Source organism: Psittacula echo (genome assembly GCF_963264785.1).
Source record: "Psittacula echo genome assembly, chromosome: Z".
Lineage (NCBI taxonomy): Eukaryota > Metazoa > Chordata > Aves > Psittaciformes > Psittacidae > Psittacula > Psittacula echo.
In genome coordinates, this window is record NC_137742.1 from 76,631,343 (window position 1) to 76,647,641 (window position 16,299).

General features: G+C 38.5%; 1 protein-coding gene across 1 annotated transcript in view; it reads right to left on the minus strand.

The window, feature by feature from the left end:
* The window catches only part of EDIL3 (EGF like repeats and discoidin domains 3), a gene marked incomplete at both ends in the record, with an annotated part of 259,331 nt that overhangs the window by 65,902 nt on the left and 177,130 nt on the right, over positions 1-16,299 (minus strand). The window contains one exon of the mRNA XM_080637664.1: positions 9,688-9,869. Coding sequence (XP_080493790.1) covers positions 9,688-9,869 — 182 coding nt within the window. The remainder of the gene's footprint in view (positions 1-9,687; positions 9,870-16,299) is intronic.

The window sequence follows — 16,299 nt, forward strand, 5'->3', positions numbered from 1 at the left end:
AATTCTCATTGAAAGATTCAAGACTTGAACAATGTCTCTATTTTAACCACTCATAAAATAAGAAGGTTATAAGAGTGCAAGGTAAAATACACTCCCATTTTTCAGTCCGAAGAATTGATGTTCCACTGACATTAAAAGGTTTTTGAGATGACAAGGCACACATCATTCCCAAGGGGGTCAAGGACTACGAATTTACTTTAGCCCTTGCTTTCTGCTGCAGTATCATGGTACTGGTGACTTCCCATTCTTTCAACATGTACAGAACAGTAACTTTTCCCACCAGCTGTGAAATCACAGAGAAATACAAAGGTGCAGTCAGGGACCACATGCTTGCTTCTCCACAGCTATAGCAGTACTCATTTTACCCTGCAGATTGCTCTGCATTTTTCTGACCTACCTACACACATATGAACTCATCATATACATAACTGCTCTAGGGCCATCAGCACAGAGGTAAAGGTATGTACATGCCTCAGTACCACATGAAAAAAACCCACTTAATGTATTAGGATGCAATGAAGTAACTTGAAACAGCTTTTTTCTAAAAGTCAAGCCTAGCAGAAGAGTAACTGTAAGTGAGGCTTGTTTGCTTTACTGTTTTTGAAAGTGAGTGTTTGGAACATACAACTTGTTTGACTATCACACCTCAGCACAGTATCATTTATCACAGAATCACAGACTGGTTTGAATTGGAAGGCAGCTTAAAGCTCATCCAGTTCCAACCCCTGTCACGGGCAGGGACACCTCCCACTAGACCAGGTTTCTCCAAGACCTGTCCAGCCTGGCCTTGAACACTGCCAGGGATGGGGCAGCCAAAGCTTCTCTGGGCAACCTGGGTCAGGCCCTCACCACCCTCACAGGGAAGAACTTCTGCCTAAGAGCTCATCTCAATCTCCCCTCTGTCAGGTTAAAGCCATTCTCCTTGTCCTGTCCCTCCAGGCCCTTGTCCAAAGCCCCTCTCCAGCTTTCTTGTAGGCCCTTTAGGAACTGAGAGCTGCTCTAAGGTCTCCCTGGAGCCTTCTCTTCTCCAGGCTGAACAATCCGAGCTTCTCTCAGCTGTAATTTCCACAGAAGAACTATGATGCACATACACCACTCCATTTCAGTTGGTGAGACACCACACGGGTGCTGGGGCATCTGCGCATGCATTACTACTGACATGAGAAACCAGACAGGCACAGATTTTCTTACTTCTGTCATTACTTGCTGATTCGATTACTTTTAATGTCAGGATGGCAAATGTGAAAAAAAAAACATTAAGTCAAAATGGATGGTGTTACAAATGCATGAAACAGTGTGTTTAAAAGTACTGTTACTTCAGTTATTCGGCCATATTACATGAAATAATGAATTAAGACTGGCAGACAGCCTGACAAAGCATGTTATGGAAAGTGTTCGTAACATCATCAAGTTTCAGTTGCCATGGGGATGTTAACTCTGAACTGACTGCTTTTGTGTATCTGAAACCTGAGTCAGAAGTTGTGCGATAGACATCTGTGTGTGGGCGGTTTGGGTGTACAAAGAATGAACCTAGGAGATAGAAGATGATATCAAATAGATATCTAGATATGGGACGTGAGGGACTATCTGGATGATTACACTAAGAAATAGGCTCCCAGTCCTTTTGTTTTCTTGTCCATTTTCAGTACATAAATTATGTTTTTATCCTGCAAACTAAATGCTTAGGTGCTGAGAGAGATCTGCAGCTAGCTGACATTGGGAGTGAGCCCACTGAAGTCAATGAACTTAAGGCAGTTTTTGACTAGCTGAAGATCTCTCCTAAAGTGGGGAGTGAAGGTGATAAGATTTGCATGAAAAAGAGTTTGGCAATGAGCTCTGAGACCTTAGTGCTCTGACAAGCCCTGGGGAGATGAGTTGGAACTTAGAAGGACAGGGAAGGTAAACAAAGCAAGCCTTGGGAGGGTGGGCCAGGATGCAGTTGTGGCGAATCAAACTTGAAGGCCAGACAATGTGGGGGCTGTGAGAGGGTCTGCAACATTGTGATTGGACTATTTACTTGGAGAGTTTCACAGGGGCCAATAAGATTGAATGTTGTATGCATGTGCAGGTTGGGAAAGTACCGAACAAGGGGATAAAAAGGGCTTGGTGGTAATAAGTGAGGATTTGAGTGTCTGCATCAACTTGAGTATGTGTCATGAAATGTCACATCCTAATTCCTGCAGTTCAGAGGTTCTACGTGGGATAGTTTTGAGAGAGTTCAGCTGCACTTTCATTATTAGTTTCTGTTCTCACCTGCCAAGGGCTTTCAGGTACTTACTGCTAGTCATTAATATCCCCCAGGGAAATCCTCCTATGACATTAAATAAAATTTTGGAGTATTGACAAAGAAAGAAAAAAAAAAAGCAGAGCTTTAATAATTTTTTCAGTGTTTAGCAAATTAAGTCTTCTTATATGGTTTGAGCCACCTTACATGATGACTCTGAGACTGTATTTCATAAGGTTCACTTGGCCACATTATACTAAGCTGAGAGCTATATTAAGTAATATTAAACATTTAATCTATGATGACAGGTATTTTTGGAAGCTGATACAACAGTACTCATGAATGAGGAAATGAACTTTGACAAAATGAATAGTTCGACAGATGGTAGTTTGCTTAGAGCTCTTACTAACAGATGTTTGACTGAATGTTCTGCAAGACCTCTGTGTATTTTGGGTTTTATCATTTTATTAGCAAATAGTTATCACCTGGTTCATACTTGCTCTTTGGAAGTTAGGATGTAGAATCTGCTGATTTTTTCCTTACCTTTTTTTTTTTTTTGAGAAAAAAACCCCAGCACTACGAAACACATCATTGATTCCTGCTTGAGAGTAAGAATGATGGAACTTATAAATTTTTATTGTAAGAGCATTTTTTGTGTTTCATAGTACTTATGATTAGATTTTGACATTCACAGATACACAATTAACCACACCAGTATAAGCGACTGCAAACCCCCAACATGTAAGGCTGAAGATGGGACTGAAACAACAGGTGGTATGGGAGACACTTGTGTAAAAATCAAATTAAGCCACAAATAAAAACATACATTCTACCCCCCAAAAACATTATTCCAATATATTTAGATATAAAAAAAAAAAAAGAAAAAAAAAAAAAAACAAAACAAACAAACAAACAAAAAACCAAACCAAACAAAAAAAACCCAACAAAAACCCTGCATTCTCAGTAATCACTAAATAACATACCAACATGCCTTCAGGAATAGAAACTAGAACTGAGATATTCTCAAACAAGTATCCTCATCACTGTGCTTTACAAATCCGCTGTATTTCAACTATATTAATGTAAACGTCGTATCTAAGAACACACTGATAATCTATTTAGTCCTCAGGCAAATTTTTAGTGAATGCTTAAGGAAGACCGTCATGCTCTGTTTTCTCTGGATAAATGTTGTCATCATCCATGCAGCATGCTGAGTCTGTGCATATCCTTAAGGCACTGAACACGTCCATTCATTTAATGGGATGCCTAATATATTGGTCCGTAATTAATCACTCTGATTCTTGCTCTGGGAACAAGCTTTATAAGAACTATACTTTTGTGGCTCTAATTGCACTTAGTGGGTCAGAGCAATCCCAAACATGAATTACAAGCTGGGTGGAGAATGGATTAAGACCAGCATCAAACTGTTCTTTATCAAAATACGGAGCTTCATCTGAATTTAAGCTTGTAGTTTCAGAAAAGCCAGTTAGGGAACAAATGCTAGAATTAGAATGCTCTTTTCATATATTCTAAATAAGACTTCTAAATTTTCCATTTCGAAATCACATTTAACATTCAGAAATTGACTCCCCAAAAAGAATAAAATACATGACATAGACCTGGAAAGGGATAAAACCTCCAAACTAAACATTTTGGATATATTTGTATGCAATAAAAACTAGGTGGAAAAAGCTAGCTACTCAACCTGAGCCAAATTTATGTCCCATTTTTTGAGTGTGCCACTGAACTGAGTGGTCCAGCTGTTTTGTAAATGAATCCTACTCCTTCTCACAATAATAAAATTAAATATTTGAATGTTTTATTTAAAAAACAATCAGTAACCATACTGATGACTCTGGAGAAATGTTTGCTGCTATTTTAATGAGCAATAGCAAAATAGCTTTTTTATTTTTCTCCAGCAACAGTTCAGGTGCTCAGTCACAGCTTCCACACAGTCATATGATACGCAGTAATTAGTTCATTTTCTTAACATTTTCCAGATGTAATTTATGCTCTTGGTGGCTGTTGATTAATATTAACCTTGTAAAAACATTTTCCATGTCCAAAAGACTGCAAAGCATAGCAGTCTCTGGTAAGGCATTAAAATTTTTTCATCATCAAGTAGGGATCCTCTTCACAATCCCATCTATCATGTATCTCTGAGGTGAATATTCTTAGGACTGTCCAGTATCTTGATCACCCACTCTAGCCCAGCCTCTCCTGCAATGCGGTGCAGGAGACCCTGAAACTCTGCTATGAATACCTCCACTCCAGGCTTTGCAATGTAGGTAGTGTGTGTTACTGGTTTGATGCAAACTAACATTTAGGAAGGTTCATCTGTTGACCCAGAACCCGTTGCACTGGTATTATTTGCAGTACAAAAAGATCATACTTACTCCAAAAGAATAAAGAAGCAAGACTATTATTTTATGGGACAATATTCACCCACCTTGCTCTCTCATCCCGCAACATAGTTCCTAAATATGCATCTTTCCTCCAAAATTACTTATACATCTTAAATGCATGACTTGATTTAGGATTTTGGTACTGTATGCTAGTTCTTGCATTGCTAGTTATACCAAATTTTTCCATCTATCTTGTGTTCTTACACATGATATGTTACAGTGCTCTTCATGACATTTCAGTTTATGGATTTTTGGCATATTTACCATGTCTGCAGTCTGTGTGTATCACAGGAATAGTAACTGCAGTGACATAAAAGAGGGTAATATATTATGGAAGCAAAAGGGAAACTAGTCATGAATAGGGGGAAAATGAGTTAAGAAATTTTAGGTTTGGGTGGTGAAACTGGAGGTGAAGAAAAAATGCAAGGGTATAGGAATGGCTACCTAGGTTAGAAATAACTAGAGAAGAGTAACATTTAGAAGGTCCTGCTCCTGCCAGCAGTTTGCGCTACTGGTTCTCAGTTACAACGACTTCAGATATGGTGGAGATAATAGAAACATCAATCCTGCCCTTGGCCATGTCTATTCTAATCCATATTATCTTGACAAAATATATATGAATAAAAAAAAAATACATAAGCACAAGTAAGGAACAGAGATGAAGTGAAATCAGAACAAAGAGAAATAGCGTACTTCCACCATAAATACACTGTTATATACCCATAAATGAAAAATGACAAAAGGGAAAAGAGAAACCAGTCCTCTCTTAAAAAAAAAGAGGTTTGACAAGAAAGACTTGTTACCAGAAAAAAGCAAAGGGATTACATCGAGCAACAGGCATTTTAGTTAAATCTCAGGAACAATTATGAAAAATAGAAGTGTGGGATTTTTTCTCCTGTTTGGAAACATGAAAAGTTAGTGTCACTGATAAAGTGCTAAACAGTATACATAGGTGCTATTTTGTTACAGCCAGCCTGAGGAGAAACAGAGGTTAGCAGAACTTTACAAGGCAGATACGACTTACTCTGGCTTTAATTTGCTTTCAAAAACATGGTCACTGACCTTTAAATCACAAGGCAATTACAAGCATTGTAGTGCCATTACTAATTACATGCTGAGAGTGTAAATTTAAAGTGGCAATTTCAATTTTCAGTTCACTGGGAGAGTGCAGGAAAATGAAATTGAATACTAATTAGTTCATATGTGTCAGACACCTGAAAGATTAGAGAAAAAACTCTGCATTCATTACAAGTGAGTTATAAGCAAAGCACTCAAAACTTTCATTTGCCAAGATGCATATAAATAAAGAAATTAAATTGCAAAGAAAATTGATAATGATGGAACACGTCAAAAATAGCTCCAGGCCTGTACGTAATTATACTTTGTGGGACTTTGCCCATTATACACAGCTTCCTTTAGAATTTATCTCGTATTAGAAATTGTAAGTGGGCAACAAGCTGCTGCTTCAGGTTGACTGAGCTAAATGTTAATTTCCATGTCCTAAAAATAGAGATTCTGGTTTTGGAACTTTCCACTTAATCTTTGCCAAGCATTCACACCATTTTTCAGCACCCATCTTCTGGACCTGCAGTTTCATCACTCAGACTAACATGGAAATGATCCCATACACAGAATACTCAAGTTAGGATCTAGAAACAAGCTGGTGATATGATAAAGCAAAAACTCAGACTAGGCTATTGTTAGAGGGAATATTTCTCCCACAAGACCAGAAGGAATGTAGCCTGAAACCTGGCACAGATCAGGGTGACTTTTTGTAATTTTACAAATGCTTCTGTACTATCTTCCTGGCCATTACAGAAGCTGTCCAAAAATAAGATATGGGATTTCTGCTTCTCCTCTTCTCTCAACAGAAGCTGTTCACCTATACAAGGGTCAGGCACTGTCTGTCTCTTACAGTGCATTTCATGCTTGAGGAACAAGAAGGCTCTCTGATGTAAGGAACTACTATGCAATGCAGAAAGTGTGAGTCTGTGGAGGTCTATATCCTTGTGAAATCAAAACAGGGCTTCTGCAGAACACTAAAAAGTACTTTTTTCTCTACAAGTATCATCTCCCTGAAAAATTTTAGCTTTTCTGTTCCCAGATTTTTTTAAGGAGAAAAGTCTTCAGAAAATTAAAAAAAAAAAAAAATAAAAATCATCTCAAGATTTAAATTTCTGCTTTTAAATTATGAGGAGTATTTTTTATTTTTGCAGTGAACTGAAAAAGAAAATAAACTCAGCAAGTTTTGTGAAAATTATAGTCCAGTTTACTTTAAAAGAAAAATTAGAAGGGAATGCTATGTGCTTAATACAAATTAATCATATCAATTAATCAGCTTCTAGAAAGTCCTTACATACTATAGCTGTCAAAACTACAAAATAACCTGCATGGGAATAGCACTTCCTAGATTCGGTCACTAACTCCAAAAAAGAACAAACTGTTCAAACCTAGTGCCATGGGCTGAAATTTGTAGACGCATTTTCTCCAACTTGCTTTCCAGGCAAGAGCAAAGGGAAAACTTCCCTGGGAGACAAGTCTAAGGCAAACACTGTTCTGGTCTGGGTAGAACCTGCACAGACGCCTGATAGCTGCCTCCATGGTGCCAAGTACAAACGTGGAAGCAACATACCATTAGCTATTCTCATCCAGTTCATCTCCTAGTAAAGACATGTCTAGGCGGCCAATGCTAAATGGTTCTGAATTTTTTCTGTAGCTTATCTAATAATGCCCACACCCTAAAGCAGCCCAAAAGCTATTGCAACCTTGACTTTTTCCTTACTCATTTAATATTACATTAGCTTCCTACTCCTGTGAAAACAACTCTGTGGAAGTCTCTTAGCATTATTCTTTCCAGTTCTTTTTCAGTGTATAAATTTTAGAGACTTCCTAATCCCTCCGGTCTTTATGGAAGAAAACTGACCTAGATACATTGAAGGGCCTTTGTGTTTTCACTCTGCAGTGAATAACAAACAGTCACATCAGGTTAATTTTTCAGAACTGACAAAATCTAGCACTTTCATCACACCAGTTTCAGAAAACTTCATCAAGCAGCGCTTTCTGCCGGCTCTCCAAACAAGAAAAATGAACAAGTAACCCTGTATGCTTTCACCCCATATGTCTGGGAACTGCTTAGAAAACTTACAAATGGTATTCAGTACAAAAACTTGAGTATGAGCAAAAATGATGTGCAAAGGTAACTTCAAGAAGACACACCTGAGGGACATATGAACAGTTCAGCTTAGACCTGGTAGACAATATGCTCAGGTAGCATCTTTTGCTACTCCTGTGGTGGGAGAGAAGCACCCTCTTCACTTACTGACCATACTGGCAAAAGATATTGACTACAATGACAAAATATGTGGGAAAACAATGACATCCAGAGGGACCTTGACACACTTGTGAGGTGGGCTGATGCCAACCTTACAAAGTTTAATCATGACAAGTGCAAGGTCCTACACCTGGGTTGGGGCAATCCCAGGCACAGCTACAGGTTGGGCAAAAAAGAGATTCAGAGCAGCCCTGCAGAGAAGGACTTGGGGGTGTTGGTCGATGAGAAAATGAACGTGAGCCAGCTTCAGTGTGGCTCGCAGCCCAGAAACATCGTATCCTGGGCTGCATCAAGAGAAGCGTGACCAGCAGGTCAAAGGAGATGATCCTGCCCCTCTACTCTGCTCTCGTGAGTCCTCACTTGGAGTATTGTGTGCAGTTCTGGTGTCCTCAACATGAAAAGGACGTAGAATGGTTGGAACAAGTCCAGAGGAGGGCCACAAGGATGATCAGGGGACTGGAGCACCTCCTGCATGAAGATAGACTGAGAAAGTTGAGGCTGTTCAGCTTGGAAAAGAGAAGGCTGCATGGAGACCTCATAGCAGCCTTCCAGTATCTGAAGGGGGCTTATAAGGATGCTGGGGATGGACTATTCGTCAGGGACTGTAGTGACAGGACAAGGGGTAATGGGTTCAAACTCAAACAGGGGAAGTTTGGATTGGATATAAGGAAGAAATTCTTTACTGTGAGGGTGGTGAGGCACTGGAATGGGTTGCCCAGGGAAGCTGTGAATGCTCCACCCATGGCAGTGTTCAAGGCCAGGTTGGACAGAGCCTTGGGTGACATGGATTAGCATGAGGTGTCCCTGTTCATGGAAGGGGGGTTGGAACTAGATGATCTTAAGGTCCTCTCCAACCCTAACTATTCTATGATTCAATGATTCGATAAGTATCTAACATCACCTTTATTAACTAACATTTGAAAATGCTAAAGCTTAGCCCAATTCACATAACATGAGAAGAAAACACCATAAACATAAAAGCTGTAACCATCACTAGATAAATCATTATCTTCATTATAATAAAGGTGCAGGACTTCATATACACTGCTTCAGGACTTTAACTGAAGTCACTTGCTAGGTGCAGAGAAATCCAGTCCAGAACAAAATCACTGCCATTTGAATCATTCTAGCCATAACATCCTTGAGTGGGAATGAAAAAAAAACATGCATTTTCAGCCCCATGGATGAAGTTGAACTAATAGCTATTTCAACTTTAATTAAAACAGTTCTTGTTACTTACAGCATGATGCACACAATACTTACTTAACCTGTGTGCCCAGAGCAGGTCTGCAGAGACAACAAACTATTCCTGTGAGCTCTGTTACAGCCAAAACCCCATTAAAGCACTCTAGAATAATGCCCAAGGAAAGCTGAATGTGTCAAAGTATCCCTACCAAGAGATATTGCTGCAAAATGCCACTAAGGAACTAATGAGCAATGTAACCTATGTGGAAAGGAGCTTCCTTAAAAAGTCTTTCTAAGTTTGCTTCCATAGTTTAGAGCCACAATGAAACGTATGAACACGTTTTTTAGATATAAGGATTTATGCATTTGTGAAGTCAAGATTATTACTGTTTTGCACTTAATAGTGCCTTTTAGTCTGGGCCTCGTTTCAGACAGTGGATAAGAATCTAGCTGTTAGTTTACCACTTGTCTTCATCAGTTTCTTAAGTGACTCTGGCAACTGAATCAAGGAGATTTTTTTTCTCCTCAGCTCCATCTGTTACCTGAATCCACGGCCATCTGTCATTTTCTGCAGCAGTCCAAGCATTCACAAGACCCTTCTTATTAAGCCGTGCATAGTATGGGTACCACTTCTGGAGTCCAAAAAGAGCCCGATGAGTGGATGATGCAGTAATTTGTTGGTTTGACACAATTCCTCCTTCTATTCCTAGCGGGCCAGAGCATCCTGCAAATGGAAACAAGCAAATAAATGAATCCAACTGAAATTATTAACTCTTCTGAGTCCCAAGTGGCTGTAACTGCAAACAGCATACAAATAGACCCAAACTGTCATGTCAAATACTTTATTAGAAGAGATATAAAAACTCAAGTAGCATCTGCTTTTTGGAGAACTAAAAAAAGTACAAAAATACTGCTTGTAAATAACTAGTCCTATTTCAAAATTAATGAAATTGATTAAGCTTTCAATTTCTTTAAGCTTGTTCTCTCTGAAGAGTTGTGAGTTTGGGTTGTATAGATACAATGACAAAATGATCCTTAGATTTAAGTATGGAAATAACTGCTTAAAGCAAATTTAATAGTCTGTAACTAAAAGATCTTCTGCTTTGTGGATCAACTGCACTTCAGCAAATCTGAACAGAAAAGGACAGATATTTACTTACACTTCTGATTTTCCCAGAACCATGGCAGTGCTTCACCTCAAGCTGTACCCAAGAATGAACTCTGAAGTGGTACTACTACAAAATCCTTACCCCATGTGGGCAGTAAGTCACATATAATTAAATTCCTCATTAATACGAAGGTACAGAGAAGAAAAAGTGACCAGTGCAATTTGCTGCTCTTAGCAGAAGCTGAGGTAGGCAGATGATGCTGGGAGTCGCTGGCAATACAACCTTCAAGTACTGTGCATCACTGATAATAAAGACAAAAGCCAAATTGCAGTTTTAAGCTGATTATGGGTGGACAAGCTCGTGGTTGTGTTCTGGAAAGATAAACAAAACACCCACACAAGTGCGGTTCTGAACATGTTTCTTCTTAAAGGCAAAAAAAGGGCTTACTTCCAGGATATGTGTAAATGAAATCTTGGCCCCGCTGAATTAACAACTGACTTGCACCATACAATGATTTCACCCACATTTTTAGCAGTCCAGGAAGCTGGGCTAGAATATAAAGTTCTAGTGCTACTTTTCTGTGTTATGTATCAGCCAACTATAATGCCAGTGCATTCAGCACTTGACATTCAGAACTTGACTCTGTTCATGCTGCACAAAAGACAACAAAATGCATCTCTCTCCTGCTGCTGTGACGGGTGTGTAGCCATACCAGAACAAAACAAATTCTTTGTCACCAGCATAGGCAGGCTCAATACAGGATGTGTTCAAAAGCTCCATGTATGTTGGAAAAGTGCTGGTTTTCATTGTGCTATCAAGCACTACTTAAAAAAATGAAAGACCTGTTCAAATCATACCTCTGTTTCTGGTATCTTTTCAACTAATCAGAATAAATTCCTTTTGTGTATAAACTGCTTGCAAGTCAAACTACTCTACTTTTTTAGGGAAATGATGCACTTTCAAGAGTTTCTTACATTTACTTACTTAAATATCTTTGTCATTTCACAACAGAAAAAAAGTGCACATAAGTGTGTTTATATGTATGTGTAACTCACAAACACACAGATGTACATACAAGACTGATTCCAGCTTACCAGGAAATCAACCACCCACTTACAGCTGGTATCCTAAATTATTAATGACTTAAAAATGGAAATGTGAGAAAACAGAAGAAGGCTTCCAAGAGGAGTTTAAAAAGGTGGGATGGAGGCTCGACAGATGTTTTAATACTGACATGAAGCATGAACCTGCATTCTGTCTCCTCACAGAGAGCAGCATGAGGGTCAGGACCCTGCCAGCTGTGCTGGTATTATTCAGTGACCTAACAGGAAAAACACGTGCATGAGGACAGGGCCCCAGCATGTATCAGGGCCAGTTTTGAGTGGGGGCCACAATAACAGTATTTGCTTTAGCAGGTAATTTTCAAAAGAAGAACATGCATTTGACATCACGATCCTTCATCTCCTATAGACATCCCAGCTTTGGCAGCCTCTGTTTAAGGCCCAGGACTTTCTGGAAAATTTTGATTCGAAGGCATGTTAGTTCTCATGCTTGAGATGCATTAAACAGTATTTGAAATATGTGTGCTACAAAAGACAGGTGGATTTTCCTTTCTAAATTGAACGCAGTTAAATTACCAAGTACAGCACTTAACTCTAATTTGTCAGCTATAACTGTATACATCAAAAGTGTTTACCTTCCTCAGCTTTACCAGGATTATTCCTGAAATCCAAAGAAAATCTCTACCTTCAGGGAACAGGTACTTCATTGCACAAGCTTATATTAATTGCAGTTCTAGTTTTGGTTTGTCATGTTTGTCAGGTTTTCAATGAGAGTTAAACACAAGATTTACCACTCCTAAAAATTAAAACTAAAACACTAGAGATACTTCTACTTCTGAGTTCAGTTCGAACAGAACAACATGAGATGCATGTGAAATATTATATTGGATAATAATTTCTAACCAATATTAACCTTACAACCTAATATATATGTACACACTGCTAAGATCTGTCTTTAGAGTATTATCTTTTTCACCTCCCCAAACGGCATCAGCTCATTCTCATAAAATGGGAAACTTAAATTAAGCAAAAGCTTAATCCTGCTCAAAACCTCTTTGAAGGTCCAAACCTTGGAACTGGAAATGCAATGCTACCCTGACCATAGCAGTGAAGATGAATTGAGCAATTCCCTAAGCACAGCCCTGGCAGAAGGGCCTTGAGGAAGCTAACCCAGGGCCATCTCTTCCTGAGACGTAACATACCTCCACATACATCATGAGGGATTTGTTTTGGTTTTTTTGAGTAGTTTTACTTTGAACTTGATCACATGAAACTTAACCTTCTGTTTCACAGCCAGGTCAATCTGTATTTCACGATTCAAACTCCTCAGTCCATTTTAATAATGCTAAGTACATTTCTTAAATTATCACACTATTTTGCTCTCTTTCTTATTTATTGAACACTCAGGACTTCAGCAGAAGTTTTGCTAGGGCTCTGTGACTAAGCTCCTTCCACTGTTAGGACTGCAGGTTTACCCATCCTTTAGTTCTTTATTTTTAATCAGATATTATTCTACAAAAAAACCTTCCAATATCCTTTCTTTTATCAGCTGAAAAGAAGTAGTTGAAAACATTTTTGGATAGTCAAATACCACAGAGCAAATGGGCCTGTCTTAGCCATATGCTCATTAATTCCAAATACTCCAATAGATTTGTGAGTCATGTTTTCTCCTTACAAAAGCTCTAATGGGGCTATTACTCTGAATTCTCAAGAAATTTACTTCACCTGAAAACTCTCAGCTGAATAACCCACCTCTGGATCCATCAAACATCTTGTATTGGTAAAGTACTGGCTACAGACTAGCCTCTTCACAAGATACTCAATTTGAGACACTTACAATACTTTCCTGCAAGTTAAAATATCAATTATTTATTTTAGCACTTAAAAGCTGTGATAGACCATAGACTACTAACAATGAAGGAAAGAAATAATTGCAGCTTTTGGAGATTGTCATGGAAAAACTGAGATACATATTTTGCAGAACAAGTACAAGCTGCATTATATTTTGTTGTTATACATCTGCCTCTATTAAATCCACAGTTCATTTCACGAAAATCATGACAGCTTCAGAAACTGCAGTATCCAAGGGAGTAGTAATATCACTATAGTGATGCTGTACAGTTCGGTGTGGTCAAAATCAGTCATTAAATAGAAAACTGGTTTTATTAATAATGCTGACACACTGGGGTATGACAATAACCTTGATGCTAGAAACTTTAAAAAAATAAACAAAACCCAGCAATTAAAAAGCTGGTTGACAGGTTGATAATACAGATTCACAAGGAAGGTTTTGTCACCTGAAGCTGTTATTTTAGTGTCATTAAATAGCAAAATAATAACTCAAGCAGTATTGGTTTTAATCCTACAGCGACAATTGGTATGTACCAAACTAATGATGCTTCTTTTGTTCTCACCAAACATAAACCCTTGCCCACAATGCCCCATTGTCCCTGAAGATAACAGAATGTAAAGGTGTACCAATAACAACATGATTGTGAATGGATCCCATGAAGGATGGGAAAAGTCAACAACACACAAAAAGTAAATGATACATTTATAATTTTTCAGTTCTCCAAAGAATCCCCACCAACTCACATTTAAGATGGCATGTTTATAAATCTACCTTGAAGGCAGATGTGACATGTTATGTACTGTTTTGAACCATAAAGCAAATGATCATTAGTCCAGATTTCATTTGTAGACCAACAGCATGGGGACCAAGTAACTCCTCAGACAAAAGATCAGTTCTGTGCTTCCACCCCTGAATTTTAAAACAATAAATCCCTCCTGACCAAAAATATTTGTACAAAAGGAAACAGAAGAAGGTTTCAGTTAGCCATGTGTTTTACACTGGTATCTCTTCAGAGGTAAATTAGAATGGGGAAATATGTCACTGATTCACACTCTTAACAGGAGCAAGACAAGCCATTTTAAGATAAAGAATTACTACCGTAGGAGATAATAAGCAGAAAGCACTGGGTAAACATGTTACTTGAGTACATTTAATTTGGACTTCTATATTTATGTCAGTTCACAAATTAAGCAACCTCCAAATGGTTAAAAATTGAAAATGTGAGGATTATGCCTCTGCAAACAGAAGAAAAAGATTTCTTGTTATTGACGATGAAACATGCTTTGCTTGGTAGCATGAATATATAGCTTTCATTTTCTCCATTCGTTTGTCTCTACCTAATGTCATCCAAACAAACAGATGCAAAATTGAAGGCATGCGGAAAACAAATCTGCTTTAGACATCTGCAATCCTGTCTTTCTCCAAGCGCTTCATTTTCTGGAATGAGATTACTCTGGCTGTGCTTAGCATAGCACGGTAATTGTGCTGAATACAAAGCTGACAATGGGATTACGGATGACCTCTGATACTGCAGTAATTAATGCTGCTCTCCACCATGCAATCTAGGCTTCAGCCTCCTCTTCATCTTGTTCTCCCTGCCACCCACACATCCTTGCCCTGTTTGTTCTGTCAAGGATAGCTCTCTTCAGGTAACAATGGATTTGTTTCTATTGGAGTTGGTTAGATGGATACAGACAATCATTTAGCAGTCTTATAGTGCCCGTCCATACGTAATGTATGAAGCAGTGTTCTTGTAAAGCTTGTTTTTTCACACAATAATGTTAAAATTCTCTCTTCTTTATACATACTCTGTAAAGTGCCTTTTACAGATAAGTGGCTGAGAGATACAGCTTCTCTTCCTACTAGAAGTGTCAGTGGACCCTATCATGGTTTTAGTGCAATGGGAATTACAGATAACTACTGATATTGCAGTAATTAATGCTGATACATGAATAAATTCCTACCACGCAATATAAGCTTCAGCCTCCTATTTATTTTTCTTGTTTCTTCACACAGAGGCTTTGGTTCTCTATACGTATTTTCCCACACTGGCCTGCAATCCAAAGGGTGGGATTCACATCCCTCTGATGAACAGCCAGAGGCATTTTGTATACTGAGCAAGTCTGCAAAAACTTAGACTTCCAGGATAGTGCAGGAGCATATGAAGATGACAGCTCAGACAATGAAAACAGATTATGTATTTTTTTATATAGTGCTGTGTCTGAAATGCAGGGATGTTATTCATGACTAATTTGCTTAGTTCTAGTTTGACAGTTTCTCCATTATGCTCTTTGAATAGAATGGATAGGATTGTAAATTCCTGACAAAAAGCACAGGGATTGAAGAACGTCTGGGGAACTGCAACATACAGCACAGTTGAAGAGGGGAGCTATACAACAGGAGTGTAATTAAAAGAAGATAACAGCTTCTGATATAGGAACTCCCTAAACTGAAAACTGCTGGTAGCTGAAAGGAAAACACAAAGGAAGAACCATTACTTATTGCTTGTCCCTTGTCTTACACTCATTCATTAAGCATTCATTTCAGACCACTGTCCAAGGCAGGACTATTGGACTACCATCAAACCAAGCAGGGTTATTGTTATGCTCAAAAAGAAGGGTATATCCCAAATCTTGCATCTGCAAAGCTGTCATCAGAAATGTCACTTTTTTTAGTATTGCTCCGTGAAGTGATTGCTGGTTTTATGTTTGTGCTGAATTCCATCACATTAATGTTATTGACAGCGTCCCACGACATGTCCAAATGCCTTTAATGGAACCGGCCTGGCAAGAAGACTTCCAGAATGAAGATATGCTGTTTGTGGATCCCTATCAGAAAAAAACATGACTTCAAACGATCTGGAAAAGACTCTGTCCCAAGACATGTCACATCCCATTACAGCCACACCATTTCTGACAGATGTTTGCTAGATGCCTCTTTTTTTTATTCAAAAAAAGCTCCAGTAGTGAGCATTCAACATCAACATTTGTTGATAGTGTTTGACTGAAGTCCCACTTGAATCTTTCTTATTCCTTTTATTATTTCTTGTCCTGATTCTATGAATATGAACAACAAAGTCCTCTTCTTAAAACAGCCTTTAGTGTATCTATCTCCTCTCCTATTCCTTTCTAC